General features: G+C 48.6%; 3 protein-coding genes across 6 annotated transcripts; 2 read left to right on the top strand and 1 right to left on the bottom strand.

Moving 5' to 3' along the window:
- Positions 1 to 741: 741 nt before the first annotated feature.
- Positions 742 to 4,569, bottom strand: S100A1 (S100 calcium binding protein A1). Of its 2 annotated transcripts, XM_049880558.1 has the most exons (4): positions 4,250 to 4,569; positions 3,509 to 3,593; positions 2,088 to 2,241; positions 742 to 1,062 (listed from the first exon to the last, which is right to left on the bottom strand). In XM_049880558.1, exons 3-4 carry the CDS (start codon positions 2,226 to 2,228, stop codon positions 919 to 921), a joined length of 285 nt encoding a protein of 94 aa, XP_049736515.1. In that variant the 5' UTR covers positions 2,229 to 2,241; positions 3,509 to 3,593; positions 4,250 to 4,569; the 3' UTR covers positions 742 to 918. The 2 variants fall into 2 exon arrangements, with proteins under 2 accessions (XP_049736515.1, XP_049736514.1); XM_049880557.1 differs by lacking the exon at positions 3,509 to 3,593 and having other exon boundaries at positions 4,250 to 4,565.
- Positions 4,570 to 5,150: 581 nt separating this feature from the next.
- S100A13 (S100 calcium binding protein A13) lies at positions 5,151 to 17,093 on the top strand. Of its 2 annotated transcripts, none has more exons than XM_049880555.1 (3): positions 5,151 to 5,286; positions 6,266 to 6,458; positions 16,812 to 17,084. In XM_049880555.1, exons 2-3 carry the CDS (start codon positions 6,306 to 6,308, stop codon positions 16,953 to 16,955), a joined length of 297 nt encoding a protein of 98 aa, XP_049736512.1. In that variant the 5' UTR covers positions 5,151 to 5,286; positions 6,266 to 6,305; the 3' UTR covers positions 16,956 to 17,084. The 2 variants fall into 2 exon arrangements, with proteins under 2 accessions (XP_049736512.1, XP_049736513.1); XM_049880556.1 differs by lacking the exon at positions 5,151 to 5,286 and adding an exon at positions 5,495 to 5,842 and having other exon boundaries at positions 16,812 to 17,093.
- A 1,848-nt stretch (positions 17,094 to 18,941) lies between these two features.
- Positions 18,942 to 21,613, top strand: S100A14 (S100 calcium binding protein A14). Of its 2 annotated transcripts, XM_049880554.1 has the most exons (5): positions 18,942 to 19,268; positions 19,966 to 20,026; positions 20,435 to 20,546; positions 21,007 to 21,153; positions 21,378 to 21,613. In XM_049880554.1, exons 3-5 carry the CDS (start codon positions 20,517 to 20,519, stop codon positions 21,513 to 21,515), a joined length of 315 nt encoding a protein of 104 aa, XP_049736511.1. In that variant the 5' UTR covers positions 18,942 to 19,268; positions 19,966 to 20,026; positions 20,435 to 20,516; the 3' UTR covers positions 21,516 to 21,613. The 2 variants fall into 2 exon arrangements, with proteins under 2 accessions (XP_049736511.1, XP_049736509.1); XM_049880552.1 differs by having other exon boundaries at positions 18,942 to 20,026.
- The last annotated feature ends 1,361 nt before the right edge of the window (positions 21,614 to 22,974 follow it).

Raw genomic sequence — 22,974 nt, 5'->3', positions numbered from 1 at the left:
AGCACTTGTGTGTATGTGTTTTAATGGCCCGGTATCCTTGCTGGACTTTAGCCATGTGAGAGTAAGGATGGTGTTTGTTTTGTTCACTGCTGTATCCTAAGTTCCTACACAATGTCTGGCACATGGTACCAGTTACCAGTTGCCTTGAGTCCTTCTGACTCATGGCGACCCCATGTGTGTCAGAGTAGAACTGTGCTCCACAGGTTTTCAATGGCTGATTTTTCAGAAGCAGATCAGCAGGACTTTCTTTTGAGGCACCTCTGAGTGGACTCTAATCTTTATCCTTTCAGTTGGTAGTCAAGCGCTTTAACCTTTATGCCACCCAGGGACTCCCTAAAAAAAACCACGACCATAGGGACCCTATAGGACAGAGTAGAATTGCCCCATAGGGTTTCCAATCAGATTCGAACTGCCGACCTTTTGGTTAGCAACCGTAGCTGTGCCACCTCCTTAAGCACATTGGTAGGTCCTTAGTAAATACTGGTTAATGTTGAATGGAGATTCTTTTTCTGGCTTTATAGCCAAGAAGCTGATGTCTCTTCCACTTAACAGCTGGAACCCTAAAACCCCACATTGCTGGGCCTTGAGCATTCCTCAAGTAGGAGGATGTAATGCAAGTGACCTCTTTCCGAATAAGACCCTTCCCCAAGTAAGGCTCCTCCCCAAATAAGGCTAGTCCTGAGTGAGCAGTCTTTACTTCTCCACCCACTTCTGGACCCCAGAGGAGACAGACAGCAGATGGCTGGCGAGAGAGAAGCCTTTAATGAGAGAGGAGTTGCAGGCCTGACCTGCTACTCTTGCGCCCTTGATGGGGAATGGGGAATGTGGGGAGGGAAAAGTGGGGTGAGGGGAAAGTGGGGTGAATGGGCAGGTCCGGCACTGTAGAGGGGAAGGGCGCTGCTCACTGGGGCTGCCTGCTCAGCTGCTCTCCCAGAAGAAGTTGTTACAGGCCACAGTGAGGGCAGCCACCAGCACCACATACTCCTGGAAGTCCACCTCCCCGTCTCCATTCTCATCTAGCTCCTTCATCACCTTGTCCACAGCGTCGGCATCCTTCTGGGCCTGCCAAGGGAGGAAAGGAAGGGGCAGGTGTACAAGGAGTATAGGGGCCTAGCACTGAGTCAGTGTTAAGGGAATAGTTGATTGGGGAGAAGGAGACAGAGGTGAGCAAGAGGGAGAGCTACATCCAATGGAGCTCCTCTGCTCCCCTCCTCAAAAGTAACAAACATTTATGAACTGGTTGCCTAGAGAATAAGCTCCTTAACATGGCAGAGAAATAGTATTAGCAGAAATTACCAAACGTTGAGTGCCTACAATGAGCCAAGCAATACACTAGGAGTTTACACGCATTATCTGATTTAAATCTTAAGAAAAATAATATGAGGTAAGTTTCATTATTCCTATTTTAGAAGAAAAAAATTGTCAGTCAGTGGTTAAGTAATGTGCCCAAAGTCACAAAGCTAGAAAGTGGTGGGGTTAGAATTTGAACCTAGATCTAATCAAACCTCAAAGCCTGTGCACTTTCTACTGTGCCTGTGGCTTCTTCTTTACTACTGACCCCTGTTAGCATCTGCGGCCTAATTATCTGTATGTTGCACTCCAGTCAAACTACTGAGCAGGTTCCCTATTCTTCTTCTGTCTCCCATGCTTTTGTTCATGCTGTTACCTGCTGTCTACATTTACCCCACTTATCTACCAGTGGAAATCCATGGCTCAAGTGTCACCTGTCTGGAGAAGCTGGCTCACTCTAATCAGGTTAATATTCTGCCACAAACCTTTTTGGGACCCCTGTTAAGGCTCCGTATATTTCCCGTAGTTCATGGTTAACTTTCAAGTGTCAGTCTTTCCCTTCTAGGCTGTGAGCTTTGTTGCTGATGGATCTACACAGGGCCTAGCACTTAGCAGGTGCTCAGTAAACCAGGGCATTTGGACTTGAACCAGGAAAAGCAGGGGAGCCTGGAAAAACGCAGGAGAGGAGCCTGGGAGAGCAGAGAGATGGTTGGGCTGACCTGGGAGTAGGATGAGTAGATGGCAGAAAGGTGCCCACTCCTTGCCCACTCCACCCTGTACCCCCACTCTTTGCTCACGTCCAGGAAGCCGGAGAGCTCAGTCTGCAGCAGCTCTTTCAGCTCCTTCTTGCTCAGCTTGTACTTGTCCCCCTCCTTGCCCGAGTGGGCGTGGAACACGTTGATGAGGGTCTCCATTGCAGTCTCCAGCTCAGAGCCCATTTCGGCAGCTCACCTACCCCCCAAGATGGAAGTGAGCTGGGGACCAAGCCTAGGGTGTCTGGGGCTGGGGTGAGGGGAGTTCTGGCCTCAGGCCTGGTCCGAGGCCAGAATAGCCACGAGATCAGATCCCCACACCTATTTATCTTTCCTTGAGATTTTACAATGTGGGGAAAACCCAAACAGACCTAAATCCAGACCAGATGGAGTCAGGGTTTGGGCATGGAGATAGAGCAGATGGAGCTGGGTTGGCTCTGAAGTCCTGCAGAGGACTGCTGCAGTGGGTCCTGGCTGCCTGGGCAGAGACTGAGGAGGGTGGGGCAGGCAGGAATGGTCACAGGATGTGGCCAGGCTCTATTTTTATCCTGGGCATTGCCTGCGCAGCACAGCCAAGTTCTTTTGTAGGAGGTGGTGGGCTGGGGTCCTCTCCACAACCTTGACTCCACTCCCCAACCCTAGCAAGGAGTTAGTCTGGTGCCCTCAGTGAGCCTGAATGGAGGGGTAGCAGCCAGAGTGAGTGGCCCAAGACTTCTTGGGGGAGGATCTCACCGCCCCTGAGCTTCCTGTCAGCAACCTAGGGAACCCTTTTGGTGCCTCAACTCCATTATCTCCTGAATATGTCATTTTGGCTTCCCTGGGGTATGCCTCCCATTACCTCTAGTTTGGCTCCTCTCACTTCACTGTAGAATCAGCCCCTTCATCAGGTGAGTGGTGGGAAGGGAGCCTTAACCCTTTATCCCTAGAGCCAGGGCTTCCATAAAGGGGCAAGGAGACCTGTAGGGCCTTGTTGTCCCTGCTGCTTTTCATCACCCCTCTCCCCAGGCCCAGCCTGCTCACTGTGGGGACAGTGGGAGCAGGGGGAATGGGGGATGGTGTGTGTTGGAGGAGATAAAGGGCTAAAGGTGAGCGGTCCTTTGAGTTCAAGGGGCTGGGAGAGGAGAATGGAGGGGCCTATTGAGGAGAGGGCTGGGGTGAGGAGCCTGTCAAGCCAGGGGGGCCTCTTTCCCTTGGCCCTGGGAGGACAATCAGCCCCTTCACAGTCTCAGGGGGCAGCTCAGATGTCTCAGATCAGGTGTCCCCATCCTTCCCCAGGCCTGGGGGGCTGGACAATGGGCCCTGATCAGATGACATCCCAGCTCTTCAATGGAATCCTTGTGTGCGTCACCTGAACTCCAGACATGAGAAATGGTTGTCACAGAGACACAGGAGGAGAGGGAACCCAAGCTGGGGCTGATGGAAGGGATAAGGGGGTGTATGAGGGAGGGGTTTTGGGGCTTGATTACCTGCCCCATCCAGGAGGGGTGCCTGGAGGTTGCCTGGAGCTCTTGAGCACCCTGGGATTTTGTGGGGGGGCAGTTCTGAGAGGACCTGGTTGCAGAGTGGGCGGGTGGGGGGAGGGCAGATGGGAAAACAAAGAGTAAAGAATTGGGGGAAAGAGGAGTCTGGAGGTCTGGGCCGAGAAAGGGGAGGTCATGTGCAGGTAGAGTGGGGGGTAGGTACAGTGCCGTAGTGCTCCCTCTTCTGGTATCACATCATCCATGCTCTGCCACCCCGGGACTTCCTGGGACCTGAGCTCTTGGCAGGCTGGGTGGGGGTGGCGGGGGGGGGGGGCAGGCCGAAGCAGCTGTTCTATTTGCTCTCTTATTCTTACCCTACTGGAAACAAGGTGGGGGCTACCAGGTCCCCAAGCCTGCACCTGGGAGATTGTGGGAGCCTTGGGAGGGGACTTGTGGGCTCCTTGTTGGGAGGCCCAGTGGCCCGGAAACTTGCTCAGGGCTGACAGGTTCCCCACTGGTTTCCTCATCTGTTGAGCTCCCAGATTTCCCTCTGACCTTCACTTGGCTGCCTCATCACCTTCCCAATCTTGTCTCCTCCAAATCCCAAACTGCCACCACACTATCTCCTCCCAGACCCTCGGTCCTCCACAATGCCATCATCCCCAGACTCCTAGAACTCCCCTGAAACCCCCTTTCCCCCAAGCTAGCCAGGGAAGGGCCCTAGCCCAGGTGGGGCAGGATACTCACAGTTAGCCTGGGCCTGAGGTGGGAGCAGGTTCTGGACAGACAGATGAGTCTGCAAATGTGGCTACCAGAGCTGTGTCGGGAGACCTGTCTTCAGTCCTCCTTCCCCCGCTGACCCCCCCCCACTGGCTCCACCCCTTCACAGACAGACACCCAGTGGGGCAAAGGGCCAGGAGCGAACAGAGGCGCCCTCTGTCTCCTGGGCTGGAACAGGCTGCCTTGTGTCCTCTTCTCCAGCCTTGGTCTGCCGGCCCCCCCCACCTTCTCCCTTGCTAGGCACCAGCAAGGCGAGGGGGCCACGGAAAAGAGGCCCTGGGAGGGACAGAGATGTCTCACCCCAGCTCAGCTGGCAGCCCCTGTGGCTGGCTGTGCCCCATTGGACAGAGAAAGGGGAGGATCCCTTTGAGGAGGTCTGAGACTGAAGCTCCTCCATAAAGTCTCACTGGGGGGTCCCCTGAGTAATTTAGTCCCAGGAGTCTGCCTGAGGGGCTTCAGTCTGAGACTCCACTGAGGGACTTCAATCCAGGGCCTCCTCTCTGGGGGTCTCGGCCTGGAGCCCTTTTTATGATGTCTTAGTCATGAGTTCGCTGAGAGGATCTTGATTCCTGAGGGACGCTCTGTGGCATTGCTTAGGTTGGGTCTCTCAGCTCTGAGCTCCCTCGGTTGGTTATTTGAATCTGCAGTTGCCTCTCCGCTCTCATCCTATACACTCCTGATTAGATGTGGGGTGTGGTGGGGCTAGGTTGGGGGGCCCCCTGTATTCGGAGGTATAGGATCCCTGCTGGGTGGGATCTATCCAGGCATCTCGCGGCAGGTCCTCCCGTCCTCCCCCAAGTGGGGGCGCTGTGGCGCTGGGTTGCGGGGGGCCCAGGTTCCAGGCTTCATAGCTCAGAGGCGTGATTGGGCGGTACCCTTTCTTCCGAATCATCGACGGAAACTCGACACTTCTGGGCTTGTGAGCGGCTCTCTCCTCCCTCCGCGGGCGCTTATAAACCTCAGCCCGGCAGCTCCCGCTCGCTGCACCCCATCTCCTTGCCCCGGTGAGTCGCGTCCCTCTAACCCTGCAGGGCAGAGCCTGGGACACCCCTTTCCTCCTCGGGCTCTCAGGTCCCTTCCCCGGAGCCAGCTCAGATAGGATTTCAGGAAGTGGTTTAGGGAAATCAAGCAACATTCCCCGCAGGCGGTGGTTGGGAACAGGCGGGGCGTTTGGGAATGTCCCCTTCCTCCAGCCCGCCCCCCTTACCCTCAAGGACTTTGAGTGCCGAAGCCCTCTCTCCCTCCCTTTCTGGGCGCGGGGAGTCAGCGAGTCCCATCGGGGACCCCTGTCACCGGAAACAGGAGAGGAGACGGTCTGTGGGGTCCAGGGCTCAGCCCTGTGCCCAGCTGCTTCAGCACTTGCGCCTGAAGGGAGGCGGAGTGGGGAAATGATGAAGACGGGTTTGCCAGCCCTGACCACAGCTGGGCATTTGCCAGACCCTGGGCTCCTCTGTTGGAAAGAGCGGCCAGAGTGTGTGGCGGAGTGCAGGCGGGTGGAGACCCACGTCTGAACACAAACAAGCTTCGGAAATAAACAACTTTATGACCCTTTGAGGCTGGGTGAGATTCCAAAAGGGCCCTTGGGACTGAAACCCCACAGAAGGGCTGCCAGCCTGAGGGAACTCCACAGAGGGATCCCCAGACTGAGAGAACTCCAAAGAAGGACCCCCAGACTGAGAGCCTCCAACAGAGGGGACTCCAATCTGAGGGGCCACCACAGAAGGGTCCCTAAGACACAAACACTTAAAAAAGGGCCCCTAGAATTCAAAACCTACAGAAGAAAGGGTTTCTGGAGCTGAAATGCCTCCTATCACCCACCTCAACTGAGATGATGTTGCCTGGTCTCCTGCCCTCTCCTTTTTCTACATAATTCCCCTTCTGGGTGGAAGCCTGAGGTGGCAAAGCCAGGGCAGGGAACCCTCTGGCCTATTCTTGGATCCCCTGGTCTCCCTGACTCTCCCTCTGCTCCTTCATCTCCTGCAGGTCAGCCCCTCAGGACACCAGCTCCAGGCCCTGGGTCCTCATGGCAGCAGAGCCACTGACTGAGCTGGAGACCGCCATCGAGACAGTGGTCACCACTTTTTTCACCTTTGCAGGGCGGGAGGGCAGGAAGGACAGCCTCAGCATCAATGAGTTTAAGGAACTGGTCACCCAGCAGTTGCCTCACCTGCTCAAGGTAGGTGAGGGTCTGCAGGACTAAGATTTTGTGAGACAGTGGTTGTGGGTGATATTGTTGAACATGATGGTATGAGCACAAGTGTGATTGTGGGGAAGGGTGCAGATAAATGGTTCTTGATTTTCCTACCTGGGGTGTGTGTGTGTAACTAACTAGGTAACTAAAAAACCTGTTTATGCAAGCGAGAGTGTTACGGGGCTTCATGATCCCTTCAGACCATACTGTTGGCTTCCTGTGTCTAGTCTGTGCCTCTCTGGTCTCATTTCGCAACACAGGACTGGGCCCAGGGCTGGCTTCCAGGAGATTCGTAGGTCATCAGAGCTAGAAGGAGGTCAAGAGAAAACATTGCCCAACTTCCCCACTTCACACATATGGAAACTGAAGTCCAATGGTGCAAAGGGGCTTGTCAAAAATAAAAGTAAAAACAGCCAAATTCATGGAGTCACAGAATCTCAGTATATCAGGGGCTCATAAGGAGGAACTATGATCACTTTCCACCCACTACGGAAATCCCCTCAACATTGTGCCTGACAGGGTCATTCCTTTTCTCCTACTAACAGAAAGGAGTCAGGACTTAAATTTCATTGCCTTTGGGTTGGCACACCATTCCAGGCTGCTGAGTTTCTCTTCCATCCTTTCTGAAAATTCCCAGGCATGTAAAAGTATGAGAATATGGATTTTTTAAAAACACAAATGAATGTTTGAAACTCATAGTCTTTTCTCCGGCAAAATCCCCTTCATCCTTAGACTTCTCAGAGTTTTTTCCTCATCATCTTACTGAAAATCTGGCTCTTGCCTGAAGGTACAGCATTCCCTGTTGCCTTGTCAAGTAATGGCTTTTTTTTTTTCTTCCACATCCAACTCCCTCTGGGCCTGGGAACACAGGAGAAGACCTCTTTGCTTTTCATTGCTGCTTCCAGATTTAAGTTCCTCCTTCTTGCTAAGCACCCTTGCTCTTTGGAAGCCCGTGTATTACCTGCCATCTCTCTTATTGCAGTCTTCATAGCACTTCAGCCCCTGGCTTACTGTTCTTTTTCTCATGATTGCTTCTGTCATTATTCTCGGTGGCCTCAGTATCCCCACAGACAACTCATCCAAAACCTAAATTCCAAAGATTCTGCCCTTCATCTCAGCATCCCATTTCTATGTTCGGACTTTAGACCTTATTACCAAAAAAATGTGCCACCTCCACAATCTTAATTTCAAGCTTTCCTTTCTCTGACTGCCACCTCCTGACTTTCCAAATCTATTCCTCTTTTCCTCCTCCCAGCATTTCCTTTATACCACTGGAACCTCTAATCTCTTGACCCTTTTTTCTTTTTTCATCCTCATCCCTTGTGTCCTTATTAACCTTCTTACTCAACTCCAGTTCTAAAGTTCATTCTTATAATCACTCCCTTAACTTCCTTGCTTCTGTCTCCTTCTGTCCTGCTTGTCTGGTGGCATCCCTGTAACCCATTGCCCTGTTTCGTTGAGTCTGACTCATGGCGACTCCATGTGTTACAGAGTAGAACTGCTCCATAGAGTTTTCTTGGCTATAACCTTAATGGAGGCAGACCACCAGGCCTTTCTTTGGCAGTGCTGCTGGGTGAGTTCGAATTGCTAACCTTTAGGTTAGTAGTAAAACGCAAACTGCTTGCACCACCCAGGTTAAATCCAACACTCTACCTACATTAACTTGCTGATTAACATGCTGGTTAAATCCAGCATCCTGAGTCTGCACTGGTAGAGTGAATCTGACTGGAAAAAACAAACAAATAAACGCACACACACACACACACACACAGCCATGCTGACTTGTCTCACTTAAATCTATAACCACAAACCCCGAGGGGACCCTTGGCAATTCTACAGTTCTTTCATCACTTCATTTACCAGCTCTTTCAGATGGTTAGTTCAAAACTTTCCTCTCTCCTTAGGGTCCAGTACCTCCCCCTCCACATTCTTCTTCTCTCGGTTGATGACTTTGCTTCTTAGTTCACACAGAAAATAGGAGCAATCAAGAAACTTCTCAGTGCTCCCTCTCCCAAATCTGCAACCTGATCAGCACATGCTCTGCCTGTTACCATGAAGGATCTGTCACTGCTCCTAAGGCCAACCCTTTCACTGGTGCCCTGGATCCCATCCCCTCTGGCCTACTTAAAGACTTTATTCTTGCAATTATTCTCCCTCTCTGTCTTGCATCATTAAATGATTCCTCTCTATGGGTCATTCTTATCAGCTTGCACATATGCTGTAATATCTCCCATCTTAAAAAAAAAAGAAAGAAAGAAAACTTCCCTTGGCCCTATAACCCCCTCGAGCTATGCCTTATATCTCTGCTCCCCTTTATAGCAGAATTCCTCAAAAGCAGTGAGAGTTATTTATACTTAGGGCCTTCACTCTCTCCTCTCCTGACACTGTCTGCTCCCCATCCCCCATTTCTTCTTGCATCCATTCTAGTCAGGTTTTCATCCCCACCACCCCACTGCCACTGAAACTTCTCTTGCTACTATTATGAGTGATCTCCTTACTGCTAAATGATCAGTTCATATTCCTTGTTTACATTGTTGAAACATTTTCTTCACTTGGTTTTCTAGATAACAAGTGCTCCTGGTTTTCCTGCTATCTGTGTGGCTGCTCCTCCTTAGTCTTCTTTGCTTTACACATTGAATAAAGTCTAAGAACCTCCTTTTTCCAATCTCTGAATGTTGGTGTGCCTCCAGGCTCAGTTCTTAGACCTGTTTACTCCTTTATCTACATTCACTCCCTTGGTGATCCTATAGCTTTAAGCACCATCTATATGCTGATGATCAAGGATCCCTGGTGGCACAGTGGTTAATAGCTCTACTGCTATTCAAAAGGTCACCAGTTCAAATCTATCAGCCACAGGAAACCCTATGGGGCAGTTCTGTCCTATAGGGTCATTCTTAGTTGGAATCGACTCAAGGGCAACAGATTTGGATTTGGTTTTGGTTTTATATAGTGATGAGTCCCAAATTTATAGTCTGTCTCAGAACTCTTCTCTGGAGTCCAGACTTACACATCCAACTGTCTACTTTGACATCTCCTCTTAGGTCCCTAGTAGGCATCTCAAACCAAACATGTCCAAGGCAGAACCGTATTTCCCACCATATGCCTCTGCAACTTGCTCCTCTCCCCATCTCAGCATGTGGCTCCACAATTCCCCCATTTCTTCAGATCAAAAGCTTTGGAGTCTCCTTTTCCTTTTCCCATACCTCACACCTTTCAGCCAGTCTATCAACAAACCCTGTAGGCTCTACTATCAAAATACTTGAATTCAATCATGTCTTAGCAGTCTTCCACCACCTGCCCTATTATGATAGCTTCGTAAATGGTTTCCCTGCTTTCACCCTTGGTCCCCCAGAATCTGTACTCTAGCCTGCAGCCAGAATTTTCCTTTTAAATCGTAAATCAGATCATGTCATTCCTCTGCTCTAAACCCTGGGACTTCTCTTACACATTGAAGGTCCCTTCTGTGATCCACAAGGCCCTATGTGATCGGCCTCTTCTCCTCCTCCCTCATTCCTTTTTTCTTTCCTTTGACACCTCTCCAGCCATATCAGCCTTCTTGCCCTTTCTTCAATGCCAAGCATGTTCCCGCCTCTTGGCTTTTCAGCTTGCTTTTTCCTCGGCCCAGAATGCTCATCGTCCAGGTATTTGTTAGCGTTATTCTTCATTTAATCCAGATTTCTGCTCAGATGGCAAATCCTTAGAGTTGTCTTCCTTCACCACCAATTCCAGATATTATCTCCATTGCTCTCTATTCCTTGGCCCTGCTTTATTTTTTCGAGAACACACCCATCACACTTGACCTTCGTTACATACTCGTATGTTTACCAAGAATGTAAGTCCCATGAAGGAAGGGAGTTTGCTCACTGCTTTATCTCCAGTACTGAGAGCAGTGCCCACCTCCTAGTAGATGTTCAATAAATATTTATTGAGTGAGTGAATGAATGAATGCATCTTACAAATAGTTTTTTTAAAAAAAATTAACGACTATTGGATATTTTCCTATTAAAGAAAGTGGTGCCTGTTTGTCTCACTGCTTTCAAGGGAAATGAAGCCCTGATACATGGTACAGCATGGATGAAACTTGAAAACATCATGCTGAGTGAAATAAATCAATCACAAAAGGACAAATACTGTATGATGTTACCAATACGAAGTACTTAAAATAGGTAACTATATACAGATCAGAGTTTAATAGTAGTTACTAGGGACTAATAGTTTACATGAGCCATGGTCTCATCTACCTTGAGACCAGAAGAACTAGATGGTGCCCAGCTGCCACTACTGACTGTTCTGATCAGGGCCACAATAGATGGACCCTGGTAGAATAGAAAAAAAAAAAAAGGTGGAACAGAACCTCAAATTACTAAAGAAAAACAAAAAGCCAGACTTGCTGGACCAGTTGAGACTGGAGGACTCCCTAAAACTATGCCCTGAGATACTTACTCTTGAAACCTTGAAATGAAACTAGCCCCTGAGATCAACTTTTAGCTAAATAACAGATTGGCTCACAAAATAAAGAGTATTACCCATAAGAACTATGCTCCTTTAAAAAAAATCATCTATGTAAAACCAAACAGTCAACAATTATTTTAAAGCGAAGATGAGAATGTAAGGGGAAAGGGAAACTAGATTAATGGAAACAGAACAACCAATTGGAAGTATTGAGAATGTTTGTGTTAGTCATCTAGTCCTGTCATAACAGAAATACCACAAGTGGATGGCTTTAACAAAGAGAAATTTATTTTGTCACAGTCTAGTAGGTTACAAGTCCAAATTCAAGGTGTCACATCCAGGGGAAGGCTTTCTCTCTCCATCCGCTCTGGAGGAAGGTCCTTGTCCTCGATCTTCCCCTGGTCGAAGAGCTTCTCAGGTACAGGGACCCCATGTCCAAAGGACGCGTTCTGCTCCTGGTGCTGCTTTCTTGGTGGTGTGAGGTCCTCAACTCTGTGCTCACTTCCCTTTCCTTTTATCTCTTGAGAGATAAAAAGTGGTGCAGGCCACACCCCAGGGAAACCCCCTTTACCTTGGATCAGGGAGGCGACCTACCTGAGTAAGCGTGGTGTTACAATCCCACCTAATCCTCTCAACATAAAATTTCAGTCACAAAGTGGAGAACAATCGCCGCGTATGGCCTAACCAAGTTGATACACACATTTTTGGGGGGACAGAATTCAATCCATGACAATGTTCATCCATTGTGAAAAACGTAATCAATGTCACTGAACAATTTGTATAGAAATTGCCAAAGAGGAACCTAAACTGTTGTGTAAACCTGTACCAAAAACATAATAAAATATTATTAAGTAAATAAACATACATAGAGGTTACCAGGGGCTAGAGAATGAGGAGTGGGGGGAATTACTGTTTAGGAGGCAATGAGTTTTTGTTTATGGGAAGGAAAAATTTGGCAAAGGATACGGGTCATGGTTGTACAGCACGATTGATGTAATTGATCTCACTGAATTCTGTGTGTGAAAAATGTTAAATTGGCAAATGTGTTACCTATGCTTTTTACAACAATAAAAAAATTAAAAAAAAGAAGGGTAAAAAGTCATGGTTCCCTAAATATTTTCGTATTTTACAGTTTGTAAGCTAGCCCTAGTTCATACAACATTTTAAAACTAAGATAAAATTTTTAACATCGTATTAATAACATTTACAATCAATGAAATGAAAATGGTGCCCTGTATTTCATTATATAGATTAACACAAAGTTGCATAGCCAAAACCTCTATTGACTGACATTTCTCTTGTGCCGGTTTTTTTGTCTCTTTTGCAAACACCCATGTTCATATATCTTTATGTACTTGAAGGATAATATCTGTATAGGGTAAATATCAGTAGAAGTATTTGGTCAAAAGGCATCTTTTTACTGAATTTTTATAGATATTACCAATCTGCCACCCGACAAGTTTACGTGGTCATCAACAGTGCATGCTAGTGCCTGCCCGTTTTCCACATCCTTGCCTGAATTTGGTATTATCAATCTTTTAACATTTGCTAATCTAATATGTAAGGAGCCCTGGTGGAGCGGTGGTTAAGCACTTTTGGCTGCTAACTGAAAAGTCGGAGGTTCCAACCCGCCAGCCGCTCTGAGGGAGAAAGATGTGGTAGTCTACCTCCTTAAAGATTAAACCAAACCAAACCCAGTGCCGTGGAGTCGATTCCAACTCATAGCGACCCTATAGGACAGAGTAGAACTGCCCTGTAGAGTTTCCAAGGAGCACCTAGTGGGTTCAAACTGCTGACCCTTTGGTTAGGAGCCATAGCACTTAACCACTATGCCACCAGGGTTTCCCCTTAAAGATTACAGCCTGTGGGGCAGTTCTACTCTCTCTTATAGGGTCACTATGAGTCAGAATCCACTCAATGGCCACGGGTTAATCTAATATGTGAAAATGGGATCTTGTTCTGATTTTCAAAAAATGTTGCTGATGAACATTTATATTGCTTTTTCTGTGAACTGCTTGTTTCTTTTTATCAGAGTTTTTCTTTTTCATATTGGTTTGTTATGGCTCTTCCTAGAATAAAGACATTAGCCTTTTGTCTACTGTATGTGTTGCAAGTATTTCCCCCTAACAAGTTTGTATAGTCAAATCTATTGAACTTTCCCTGAATGGCTTTTGTGTTTTATGTGATGCTTAGAAAGATCTTCCCTATTTTAACAGACAATAACAACAAAAGACAAAAAACAGAACAAAAAACCCAGACTTTATTTTATGATTTAAACTTTCCTACTAATTTGAAACACTACGTTTATTACCTATTCAATTCACATGTGCATTTTGGGTCCCTTTTTTCTGCTTCATCGATCTGTTTATTGCTTATCTAGTAACAAGCTGGTTTAACTACTGTAGTTTTATAATATGTTTTAATACCTGTAGGGTTTGTTCCCTCATTATTTGTAGTTTCCAGAATATTACAAGTGATTTCCAGTGTTTATTTTTCAAGATGAATTTTGGTAACATTTTATTATGTTAAAAAGAATCCTGTAGATTTTAATTGAACCAGTACCAGTGACCATTGAATTAACTCTGACTCATGGCGACACCATGTGTGTCACAGTAAGACTGTGCTCCATAGAGTTTTAAATGGCTGATTTGGGGGAAGTAGATTGCCAGGCCTTTCTTCAGTGGACTCTGTTGTTGATTCAAACCTCCAGCCTTTTGGTTAGCAGCGGAGTCCATTAATCATTTGCACCACCCAGGGACTCCTATTTGAATTGGAATCATGTGAAATTATATTTGAGAGAAAACTGGCACTTTTGAGTCTAAGAAAAAGCCATGTTTTTCTCTTTATTCAGATTTCGTTTTATCTCCCTCTGTTCAGTTTTCTCCACAAAGGTTTGATTTGTAAATTTATGCCTAAATATTTTATTTTTTACTATTTTAAATGGGATTTTTTTCTCATTAAATTTTCCAACTGGTTAATATTCGTATACTTAAATGTTATTGGTTTTTGTGTATTAATATTGTAACCAGACACCTTATCATTTCTAATAGTTCTTTAATTTTTTTTTTTGAGAAATATCAAGAAGTGGATAAGAGCATAAGCTCTGAGACAGTCTAGGTTCAAATGCAGGGTTGTCATCCTTGGTTATTTAATCTTTCGAGCCTTAATGTTCTCACCTGTGAAGTGGACTTATAACAGTACCCTCCTTGTTGGGTTGGTCTTGTGTTTAGTCAACCAGTATTTATTGAGCAGCTACTATGTCCTGTCCTGTCACAGTCCTAGGCTTCAGCTTACAGTGGTTAGCAAGCAGCAGCTACGCGCCAGATTTCTGCTCTCCCAGGCACTGGGGTGTTACAGTGGTGAACAAGATGGACAACGGCCCTGTGCTCACGGAGCCTTTCATTGTAGCAGATTATGAGAATTAAATGAAGTAAAGCACGTCATGTGTTTAGCATAGTGTCTGGAACAGTTAGCTCTATTAAGTGCTTGCACTTGTTGAAGTATTAGCCTTTATCACCGTTTTGGTTTTTTCTTAGAATACACTAATATTCTCTCCCGATACTCATACTTTTTATTTCTTTCTCTTGCCTAATTGCATGTTTTGTTTTGTTTTTTCCCTCCCCATATAATGTTTCACTAGGTATCCTTGCCTTCCACTGGCAATACTTAGAGTATTTTGCAGTTAAACATAATTGTGATTTTGAAATTCTTGTGTAGCTGTTCTGTGAATTAGCCTTATGCCATCTGTAGATGTGGCAGGTCTTCTCTGCCTTCGTCCCAATCCCAATGTCTAGTCAGAAGTTGAGCGTCAGGCTTCGCCTGAGGCACCCTTCTCTGGTTTGACCTTGACTCGTCCTTTGAACAGTCTCCTTTTTGACTGTGATCTTTATCTTGCATCAAATCCTTTCATCATGATGATCCGGCTTATAGGATCCATGGATCCCACAGGCCTATGGTGAGAGATTTGGCCAAGGACCCCTAGAAAACCAAATACCCCATATCCTTGCCATTTCCCTGATCTACCAGGTTAGGACCCAGCTGGAAAAAGGGGAAGACATTAAAACCCAAAACCCGTTGCTATCAAGTTGATTCGGACTCATAGTAGCCCTATGACAGAGTAGAACTGCTCCACAGCGTTTCCAAGGCTGTAAATCTTTACAGAAGCAGGTGGCCGTATCTGTATCCCATGGAGCGGCTTTTGGTTAGCAGCTGAGTGCCTAACCATTGCACCACCAGGGTTCCTTGGGAAGGCATCAGGGTTATGCAAACAAGCAGCTAAGTGATGTGAACTTGTCCTGCTCTCATGAAAAAGGAGGGTGGCTCTGAGAGTGACCAGACTGAATCCATCCCTGCAACAGCTCCTTGAGTATCCTTGGTCAAATCTCATGGCTGGCACAGTGGTGTGCTGGGGCCAGCTCATAACCTCCTTCGTTGACATCATGTTTGTGGTTTGAAATTGGCCATCATGGGAGTATTTACACCACAGCAAATGTTACAAATCAAGTTTCTCCACCTTCCCCTGCTGGTGCCTCTTGGAGTTCCCTACCACAGCATCGCTGTCCTGGGGCTGTAGCCCTCCTCTCTGTGATGCAGTGAATTACTTAATATGGCCCCTCTAGTCATAGTCTTTGTGCCTCCCACACAGCGATTGCAAATAAGGTGTATGAAACCTGTGATGGTTATGGTTGTATGTTAACTTGGCTGGGCCATGATTTTTAGTGGTTTGGCAGCTATGTAATGATGTAATTTGGCAGCTATGTAATGATGTAGCCATCTACCATTTTTGTGATCTGATGTAATTATCCTCCATTTTGTGATGTGTTATAAATCCTAGCCTCAGTGCCTGTGGTTATGATCTCATTTGGAAGTGAGTTGTCCGTTATGTTAATGAGGTAGCATTAGAGCGGGATGTATCTTCAGTGGCTGCCTTACCAGAAGGTTGTGACTCAAGTTACCACCCTTACCCCAGTCACCACCTTTACCACCCTTATTCAAGTCACACCCTTACTTGAGTCACACCTTTTATCTTACAAGAGATAAAAGAAGAGAGAAGCAAACAGAGGAACTCAGTATCACCAAGAGGAAGAGATGGGAGTGGAGTGTGTCCTTTGGACCCAGGATCTCTGCACTTAGAACTTTCTATACCCAGGAGACGGAGAGGGTTGTAACACTGGAGACAGCACAAGATGGCAAGAAGCAGTGGCAAAGAAATGGTGGCAGCAGAACCAGGAGATTGGCCCAAGATGGCACAGTGGGCTTCTCAGACCATAGAGCTGGTCTTGCCGATCCACGGAGCCAGAGAGCTGAGTGCCTTCAGGCCGAGGCTTGCTGGCAGAGTGGGGTGCCTCCAAGTACTTACTGATGGAGCTAAAGAGTTTGTAATGCTTGTCCAAGCAGGGCAGAGGTTGGGCTGAGGCATCAAGGGGCCAAGGGCCAGGTTGAGGCCTGCCTGCTGGCACCTCTGAGAAGAGGCTGCCCTGATTGAAGAACTGTGTCCTGAGTCATGCCTGCTACTGAACTGTAACCTGTTACTTCCCTAATAAACCTCATAACGGAGAGTATGGTCTGTGAGTTCTTTGCGCCCGTTGCAATGAATTGTCGACCCAGCAGAGAAGTAGAGAATGCTGTGGGAGGGATGGTTGGTGTCAGAATTGGTAAAAAATTTGGAGAGAGAAGGCTTGTCTGACCTCTGCCTCATAGGAATCAGCCTTGGGCTGGTGATCTTGATTCTCTTTATCCCTTGTGAAGTTAGAGGAGGTCAGATGCTTCCATGCTGCCATTTTTATTCGCCCTCCCTCAGAGAATGGCAGTTGGCAATTCTCTCCTCACTGCTTGTCTCAAGAACTCTAGTTTCTAACTCTGCCTTTCCTCTTGGTGTCTCCTCAGGATGTGGGCTCCCTCGATGAGAAGATGAAAAGCTTGGATGTGAATCAGGACTCAGAGCTCAAGTTCCATGAGTACTGGAGGCTGATTGGGGAGCTGGCTAAGGAGATCAGGAAGGAGGTGGCCCTAGAGATCCAGAAGAAGTAAAGCTGACTAGCAGGGATGGGGGCGGGCTGAGCAGGGCCAGGTGGGCTGGGCAGAACCCCACTTCCCCCCAAATAAAGCTTCCTTCTTGAAACAAAAATGTGCTACTTATGGACCCGTTTCCCTTTTTCTCTCTTGAGATTACCTATTGCCATCAAGTTGATTCTGACTCAGCGACCTGATAGGACAGGGTAGAACTGCCTCATAGGGCTTCCAAGGCTGTAGTCTTTACAGAAGCAGACTGCCACATCTTTCTCCTGCAGAGTGGCTGGTGGATTCGAACCACTGCACCTTGAGACTAGGGGGTGGAAAAGCTTTGCCCTGCCTGAGGATGGGTCTGGAAATTACGAGCTCCTTGAAGGCCGGTTAACCCGTTGCCATGAAATGGATTCTGACTCATGATGACCTCATGTGTTAGAGAGTAGAACTGCTCCGTAGAGTTTTCTTGGCTGTTATCTTTACAGAAGCAGTTTGCCAGGCCTTTCTTCTGAGGAGCTGCTGGGTAAATTACAACTGTCAACCTTTAGATTATTAGTTGAGTGCAAACTGTTTGCTCCACCCAGGATCCTTGGAGGCAGGGAACGTTATTCATCTTCACATGTCCTATAGCACCTAGCTCCATGTCTTGTACAGTGCTTAATAAATAAATGGTTGATGAATGAATATTGAAAGGTAGCGACAGAGATCTGGGTAAGGGGCAGATGAGGTAACTCATGCCCCCCAGGTGCCTTCTGAGACTCAGGGGCATGGTCCTTGCTCCCAAATTTCTTATTCTCATGGTTTGTGCCACCAAATGATAATGATAGCTGTGAACAGGTGTCGAGGGCTTACTACGTGCCAGTCACAGTGCTAATCATTTCCTCAGTATTATTTTAGTTAATTCTCACAGTCCTTTGAGATAGGTGTTCTTGAGTTGGTCCTATTTTTAAGTCCTATATTAAAGGTGAGGAAACAGATTTTGGAGAGGTTAAGTCATAAAGATAAGAATAGATGGAATTGGGTTGAAATTCCAGAGCCTCTGTGATTAACTGGGCTGCTCTCTGGATGGATGCTTGGAAGTACTAGACTCTCCTTCTCTCTCCCCTCCCTCCGTAGCAAGGGTGAAGGAAAAAGATGGACATAACGTTCTGCTTCAAGGGCCGTCGAGTGAGGGTGGTGGTGGTGGGGCTGCAGGAAGAAGAATTTTTGGTCACCGTGGTGTCTCAGCTTTCCCTCTCCTTCATGGTTTGAGGGGCATGTGATTTGCCCTACCTGCCACCAGAGGGAGCAGGGGCAGGGCTGCTCAGAGGGTGCTGCCTTGTGGGGCTGACTCCTCATTACCATACTGTCAGGTGGAGTCCTTTGGGGCAGCTTTTAATCTGGGTAGTACAGACAGTTAAAGCACTTGGCTACTCACCGACGGGTTGGCAGTTTGAATCCACCGAGATATGCCAAGGAAGAAAGGCCTGGCAACCACTCCCAAAAAATCAGCCATTGAAATCCCTGTGGAGTACAGCTTTACTCTGACACACATGGGGTCACCATGAGTAGGAATCAACTCGATGGCAATTGGTTTTACTGGATGCTAGTCTGGAGGAATTTTTAGGCTGAGACAAGCTCTCTCTCCCCTCCTATCTAATGGCCCCGCAGGCTGAGACACTTCAGAGGGACTCCCAGGCTGGGACTCTCTGGGAAGGGGGGTGCTTGGATGAGACATTCCAGAGATGTTCCTACACTGAGGCCCCTCCACAGTGGGACCCTTGGAGAGACCCCAGACTGAGATTCCTCAGAGGGACCCCAGGCTGAGACAGCCTTGGGGAAACCTCCAGATTGAGAGCCCTCAGAGGGGTCCCCAGGTTGAGGTCCCTCAGAAGAACATTCAGAATGAGACACTCTTGGGAGGGTCCCTCCACTGAGATAGTCACAGAGGGTCCGCTATCCAGACCAGAAGCACAGGGGAGCTCTAGAAGGAGTCAGAGGGAGGAGCGTTGGGAGGTATACTCTCATCTCAGAGTTTAGAAAAGGAGCCTAGGAACTTTGGCTCTGGGCCCACCCCATTCTTGCTCTGACCCACACTGACTATCCTCTGCCTTTTTTAACCCCACTCCACTCCGTGCCAATTACTTCAGGTTCCAGGCCACTGGGCCTGGGAAGGCGCGAGCAGGGCCACTTGGGTTGGGGGTGAACTGAGGCTGAGTCCCTGGACTTGTGATCCAGTGGGCCTAGGATGTCATCCTGGATACTGGAATGTGGGCGGGGATTGCTGTGAAGCCGCTGGGTTCGGGAAAGCCTGGGGATCTGAGAGAGGGAGAAGCAGGCAGCCAGACTGGTTTGGAGGTAAGTAGATGCCAGGTAACCCATTCGGGCCATGAGGGGAGCTTTCTGGGAAAAGAGAAGTCAGGACAACACTCAGTCTGGCTGGTCCCCTCTACCAGGTTGCATTTCTCTGGTCCTTTCCTTCTGATCCAAGTCCTCTTCATTTATCTCTGCCACCAGGACTGGGAAAGGCTGGGGTTCTGGGGTCTGGGCAGCCTTGATAAGTGTCACTATTCAAATTGGCCCTGGTTGGGAGGACTGTGTGTGTCACATCGAAAGTCTAGAGTAGCCCTCAGGGACCTCTCTCAACCCCACATGCTCCTCATTCCCTCTGTGCTAGAAACCCTGCCTCGATCAGCCCTTGCTCCTCCTTTCCTGGTTACTGACGCAGACCTCAGCCACTTCCCTGCCCCACAATTTCCCTAGGTCCTTTCACCTCCGAGGCTCAACCCTGGAGTGTTTCCTAGCCCTCCCTTTCTCTCTCTCCAGCCTTTCTTCCCACCTCCCCCCACAACCCAGACTGCTGGTCTAGGGTGAGGGGCATCCCAGACTGAGCCCTCCACGGATCCCTCCCCGTGGCAGGGTGGGGAGAGAGGGCTATCTGCTCTGGCCAAAGGAGGGTGGGGCCCACACAGCTGGCTCGGAACCCAGGCAACTATAATAGCAGGGGTGGCTTAGGGATGAGGCCCAGCCCTCTTTCTCCCCTCCCTTCCCCCAGGTATAAGAGCTGAGCTCAGGTGAGCTGGCTCCTCCTGTCCTGTCTCAGCGGCTGCCAGCAGGTAAGAAAATCCAGGTCTTTTTACCCAGATGGGCTGCACTTGGCCCAGAGAGCACAGTTAACCTTCCTAGTCTACCCTAGACTGCCAGGGGAATGGCTGGGCAACCAGGTCCTGGAGGCGGGGTGTGTCTGTGTGTCTGTGTGTGTCTGTGTCTGTGTGTACAGTGGAGGTGGTGGTTAGAGGGGTTGGGAGGAATGAGCTGAGGTGAGGTCTAAGGGATTCCCTCTAAGTGGGCTGGTCTGGGTTCTGTGACCTTAGCTCTTGGAGCCTAGGCAGGGACTGGGCGTTGTGTGGGGCTGGCTCTGACCCCTTGGGTGAGGCACTGATTATCTGGGGTGGAGCCAAAGCAGGGAGTTGAGGAAGGAATGCTGGGCTCTTCCCTCACTGAAGGGCCTCCCTCTGCTCCAGGTGGAGCATGAGCCATCAGCTCCTTTGGGACAGGCTGTAGAACCACATACCTCTCCAGAGGAGCAAGTGCACCCAGGGCACCATGGGACAGTGCCGATCCGCCAACGCTGAGGTAGGTCCATTCATTCCTTGTGTGTTTTCTGTCCCCACACTCCTCTCCTCCACCGAAGGGTCTATATTTTCTCATTGTCTTGGGCCCCCTCATCTCGGCCTGTCAGCCTGTAAGGACCCTGCCTGAGAGCCCCAACCCCCTCCATGATGCCACACAGGGTGCTGTGATGGAGCCTTCCCAAGAAGACCACATGCTGGGGCCTGCTCTGCCTGGGGACTGGGGGTGGGGGAGGGAAGGCTTGCCTAACTGTGGCTCAGGGCAGAGGCAGCTGTGACTGGGAGGCCCATGTGGCGGGGGAGGGGGAGTGCAGCTGGATTCTGGGTTTGGGAGTGGGTGGGAACCCGTGTGCCTTCCAGCTCCTTTCTTCTGCCTTGTTGACTTTGTGGACTCCTGGAGATGCATGGTGTCTGTGGGTAGGTGGAAACTCCCTGACGTGGGTGATGATGTCTCCTGCCCTCAGGATGCCCAGGAATTCAGTGACGTGGAGAGGGCAATTGAGACCCTTATCAAGAACTTCCACCAGTACTCAGTGGAGGGTGGAAAGGAAACGCTGACTCCCTCCGAGCTACGGGACCTGGTCACCCAGCAGCTGCCCCACCTCATGCCGGTACTGAGGGAGTGCACCCCACCCCAGTTAGTACCCTGACTTCCCAAGCAAGTACCTTAAGACCACACCCATACTTCCGGCCCCTGGCAATAGCAACCCTCCAGCCCTTTCCCCTTGCCAATGCCAGGTAGGCTTAGGTTCTGCTTCCTGCCCCTGGGCAGGGTGGGGTGGGACAATCTGGAGGTGCTGCCTCTCTGAGCTGTCGATGTCTTCTCTCCCTTCAGAGCAACTGTGGGCTGGAAGAGAAAATTGCCAACTTGGGTGGCTGCAATGACTCTAAACTGGAGTTTGGAAGTTTCTGGGAGCTGATTGGAGAAGCAGCCAAGAGTGTGAAGCTGGAGAACCCTTGCCCAGGGAGCTGAGAATCTTCTCCTGGAAATCTTGGGGGGATGTTGGGGCAAGGGGACCTTAGAGACTGTGGGCCAGGAAATAAAACCTTCTGTCCACCACTGCCACCTCATTCTGCAGCCTGCACCTTTTACCTCTGTGTAATTCATAGTGGTCCTCCCAGAGGTCTCTGTGTGCCTCCTTCCTAGGAGCTAATGGGGCCAGAAGTCCCATCAGAGGGAGGCTCAGGGGGTGGGTTGGGAATAAGATCCATCCTCAGGGATGGATGTTGAGGGATAAGAATGGTGTAAGGGTCAAGGAAATTGGTAACGGGGAAAGGGCAGAGAGGAACTGAAGTCTGGGAAATGACTTGTGAGAGGTGGCTGGGAACAAACAGGGCTGAATATTTGGCACTAAAAAGAACCTACAAGAACGTATCTCTCCCAGTCTCTCCTCCAATTCAAACTGTAGCTGTCTGTCCTGTGCCTTCTCTTCCCACCTCCAGTTCAGCCCCAGGCTCCTCATAGGGCTCTGTCCCTGGGGTAAGGCAACAGAGGAGGGGGAGTAGGTTTGGGGAGAGGCTGAGGAGGGCTTGACTTTGGGGGTGAGGGACCAGCTGGGTGCTTAGGTATTTACTGAATTATGGTTGTTTTGTATCATTTGATTAATAAAAAAAATAGAAAAAGTGAAAGCTGTTGTCTTTTTTTTTTTTTAATTTAACATTTTATTGTGCTTTAGGTGGAAGTTTACATACCAAATTAATTTTCCAATCAGTGATTCTTATGCAAATTGTTTCATGATTTTGGTTGCAATCCCTGCAGTTTGTCAGCACTCCCCCATTTCCTCCCTAGGTTTCCCGTTTTTTTTTTTTTTTTCATTAGTCATGTTTCCCTCTCCCTCCCTGTTTTTTCATCTTTGGTTTTGGTCAAATGTTGCCCTTTTGGTCTCCTGTGGTTGATTGTTCTAAGAAGCACATTCTTCCCGGATGTTATTGTTGATGTTATAGCGCTGTCTATTATTTGGCTGAAAAGTGGTCTCCGGGAGTGTTTATAGTTTCAAGTTAGAAGTTAGTTTTGGGGCAATAGTCTTGGGAGTTCCTCCAGCCTCTTTCAGGCTTTTAAGTCTGATCTTTTTTTAATTTGAATTTTGTCCCACACTTTTTACCTATTCTATTTGAAAAGCTGTTGTCTTGATAGGACATCCCATGGGTGTTTGAAGGTCCACGGGGTGAGGGGGGTTGGGGATGGGCGACAGCCAGTGGGAGGGGTGGGACATGTCAGGGCTGGAGTGGTTGGCAGCAGAAGTGAATGGGGATTCACTTATCCCCATGGGCTTGGGCTGAGGGTGGTTCCAGATCCAAAAGGTGGGAGAACTGGTCCTCTCTGAGGGATGGGCTTGTCTGTTTGGTGGCCTGGCCCTCTGACAGAAGATGAGGTGCGTGTGTACACCTGGAGAAAAGGATGTGAACCCAGATGTCCTGAAACCTGGCTGACT

The sequence above is a fragment of the Elephas maximus genome, chromosome 3, assembly GCF_024166365.1.
Source record: "Elephas maximus indicus isolate mEleMax1 chromosome 3, mEleMax1 primary haplotype, whole genome shotgun sequence".
In the NCBI taxonomy this organism is placed as follows: domain Eukaryota; kingdom Metazoa; phylum Chordata; class Mammalia; order Proboscidea; family Elephantidae; genus Elephas; species Elephas maximus.
The sequence above is the reverse complement of the archived record's forward strand: the minus strand, read 5'-3'. Positions and strand labels throughout refer to the sequence as shown.

Bases quoted from the DNA above. Each gene is read 5' to 3' on its own strand.
- S100A13 (XM_049880556.1), top strand. From the start codon at position 6,306: ATGGCAGCAGAGCCACTGACTGAGCTGGAGACCGCCATCGAGACAGTG. The intron at 6,459-16,811 runs GTAGGTGAGGGT...GTGTCTCCTCAG, and splicing joins AGTTGCCTCACCTGCTCAAG to GATGTGGGCTCCCTCGATGA.
- S100A14 (XM_049880554.1), top strand. From the start codon at position 20,517: ATGGGACAGTGCCGATCCGCCAACGCTGAG. The intron at 20,547-21,006 runs GTAGGTCCATTC...TCCTGCCCTCAG, and splicing joins GCCGATCCGCCAACGCTGAG to GATGCCCAGGAATTCAGTGA. The intron at 21,154-21,377 runs GTACTGAGGGAG...CTCTCCCTTCAG, and splicing joins AGCTGCCCCACCTCATGCCG to AGCAACTGTGGGCTGGAAGA.
- S100A1 (XM_049880558.1), bottom strand. From the start codon at position 2,228: ATGGGCTCTGAGCTGGAGACTGCAATGGAGACCCTCATCAACGTGTTC. The intron at 1,063-2,087 runs GTGAGCAAAGAG...CTCCCTTGGCAG, and splicing joins AGCTCTCCGGCTTCCTGGAC to GCCCAGAAGGATGCCGACGC.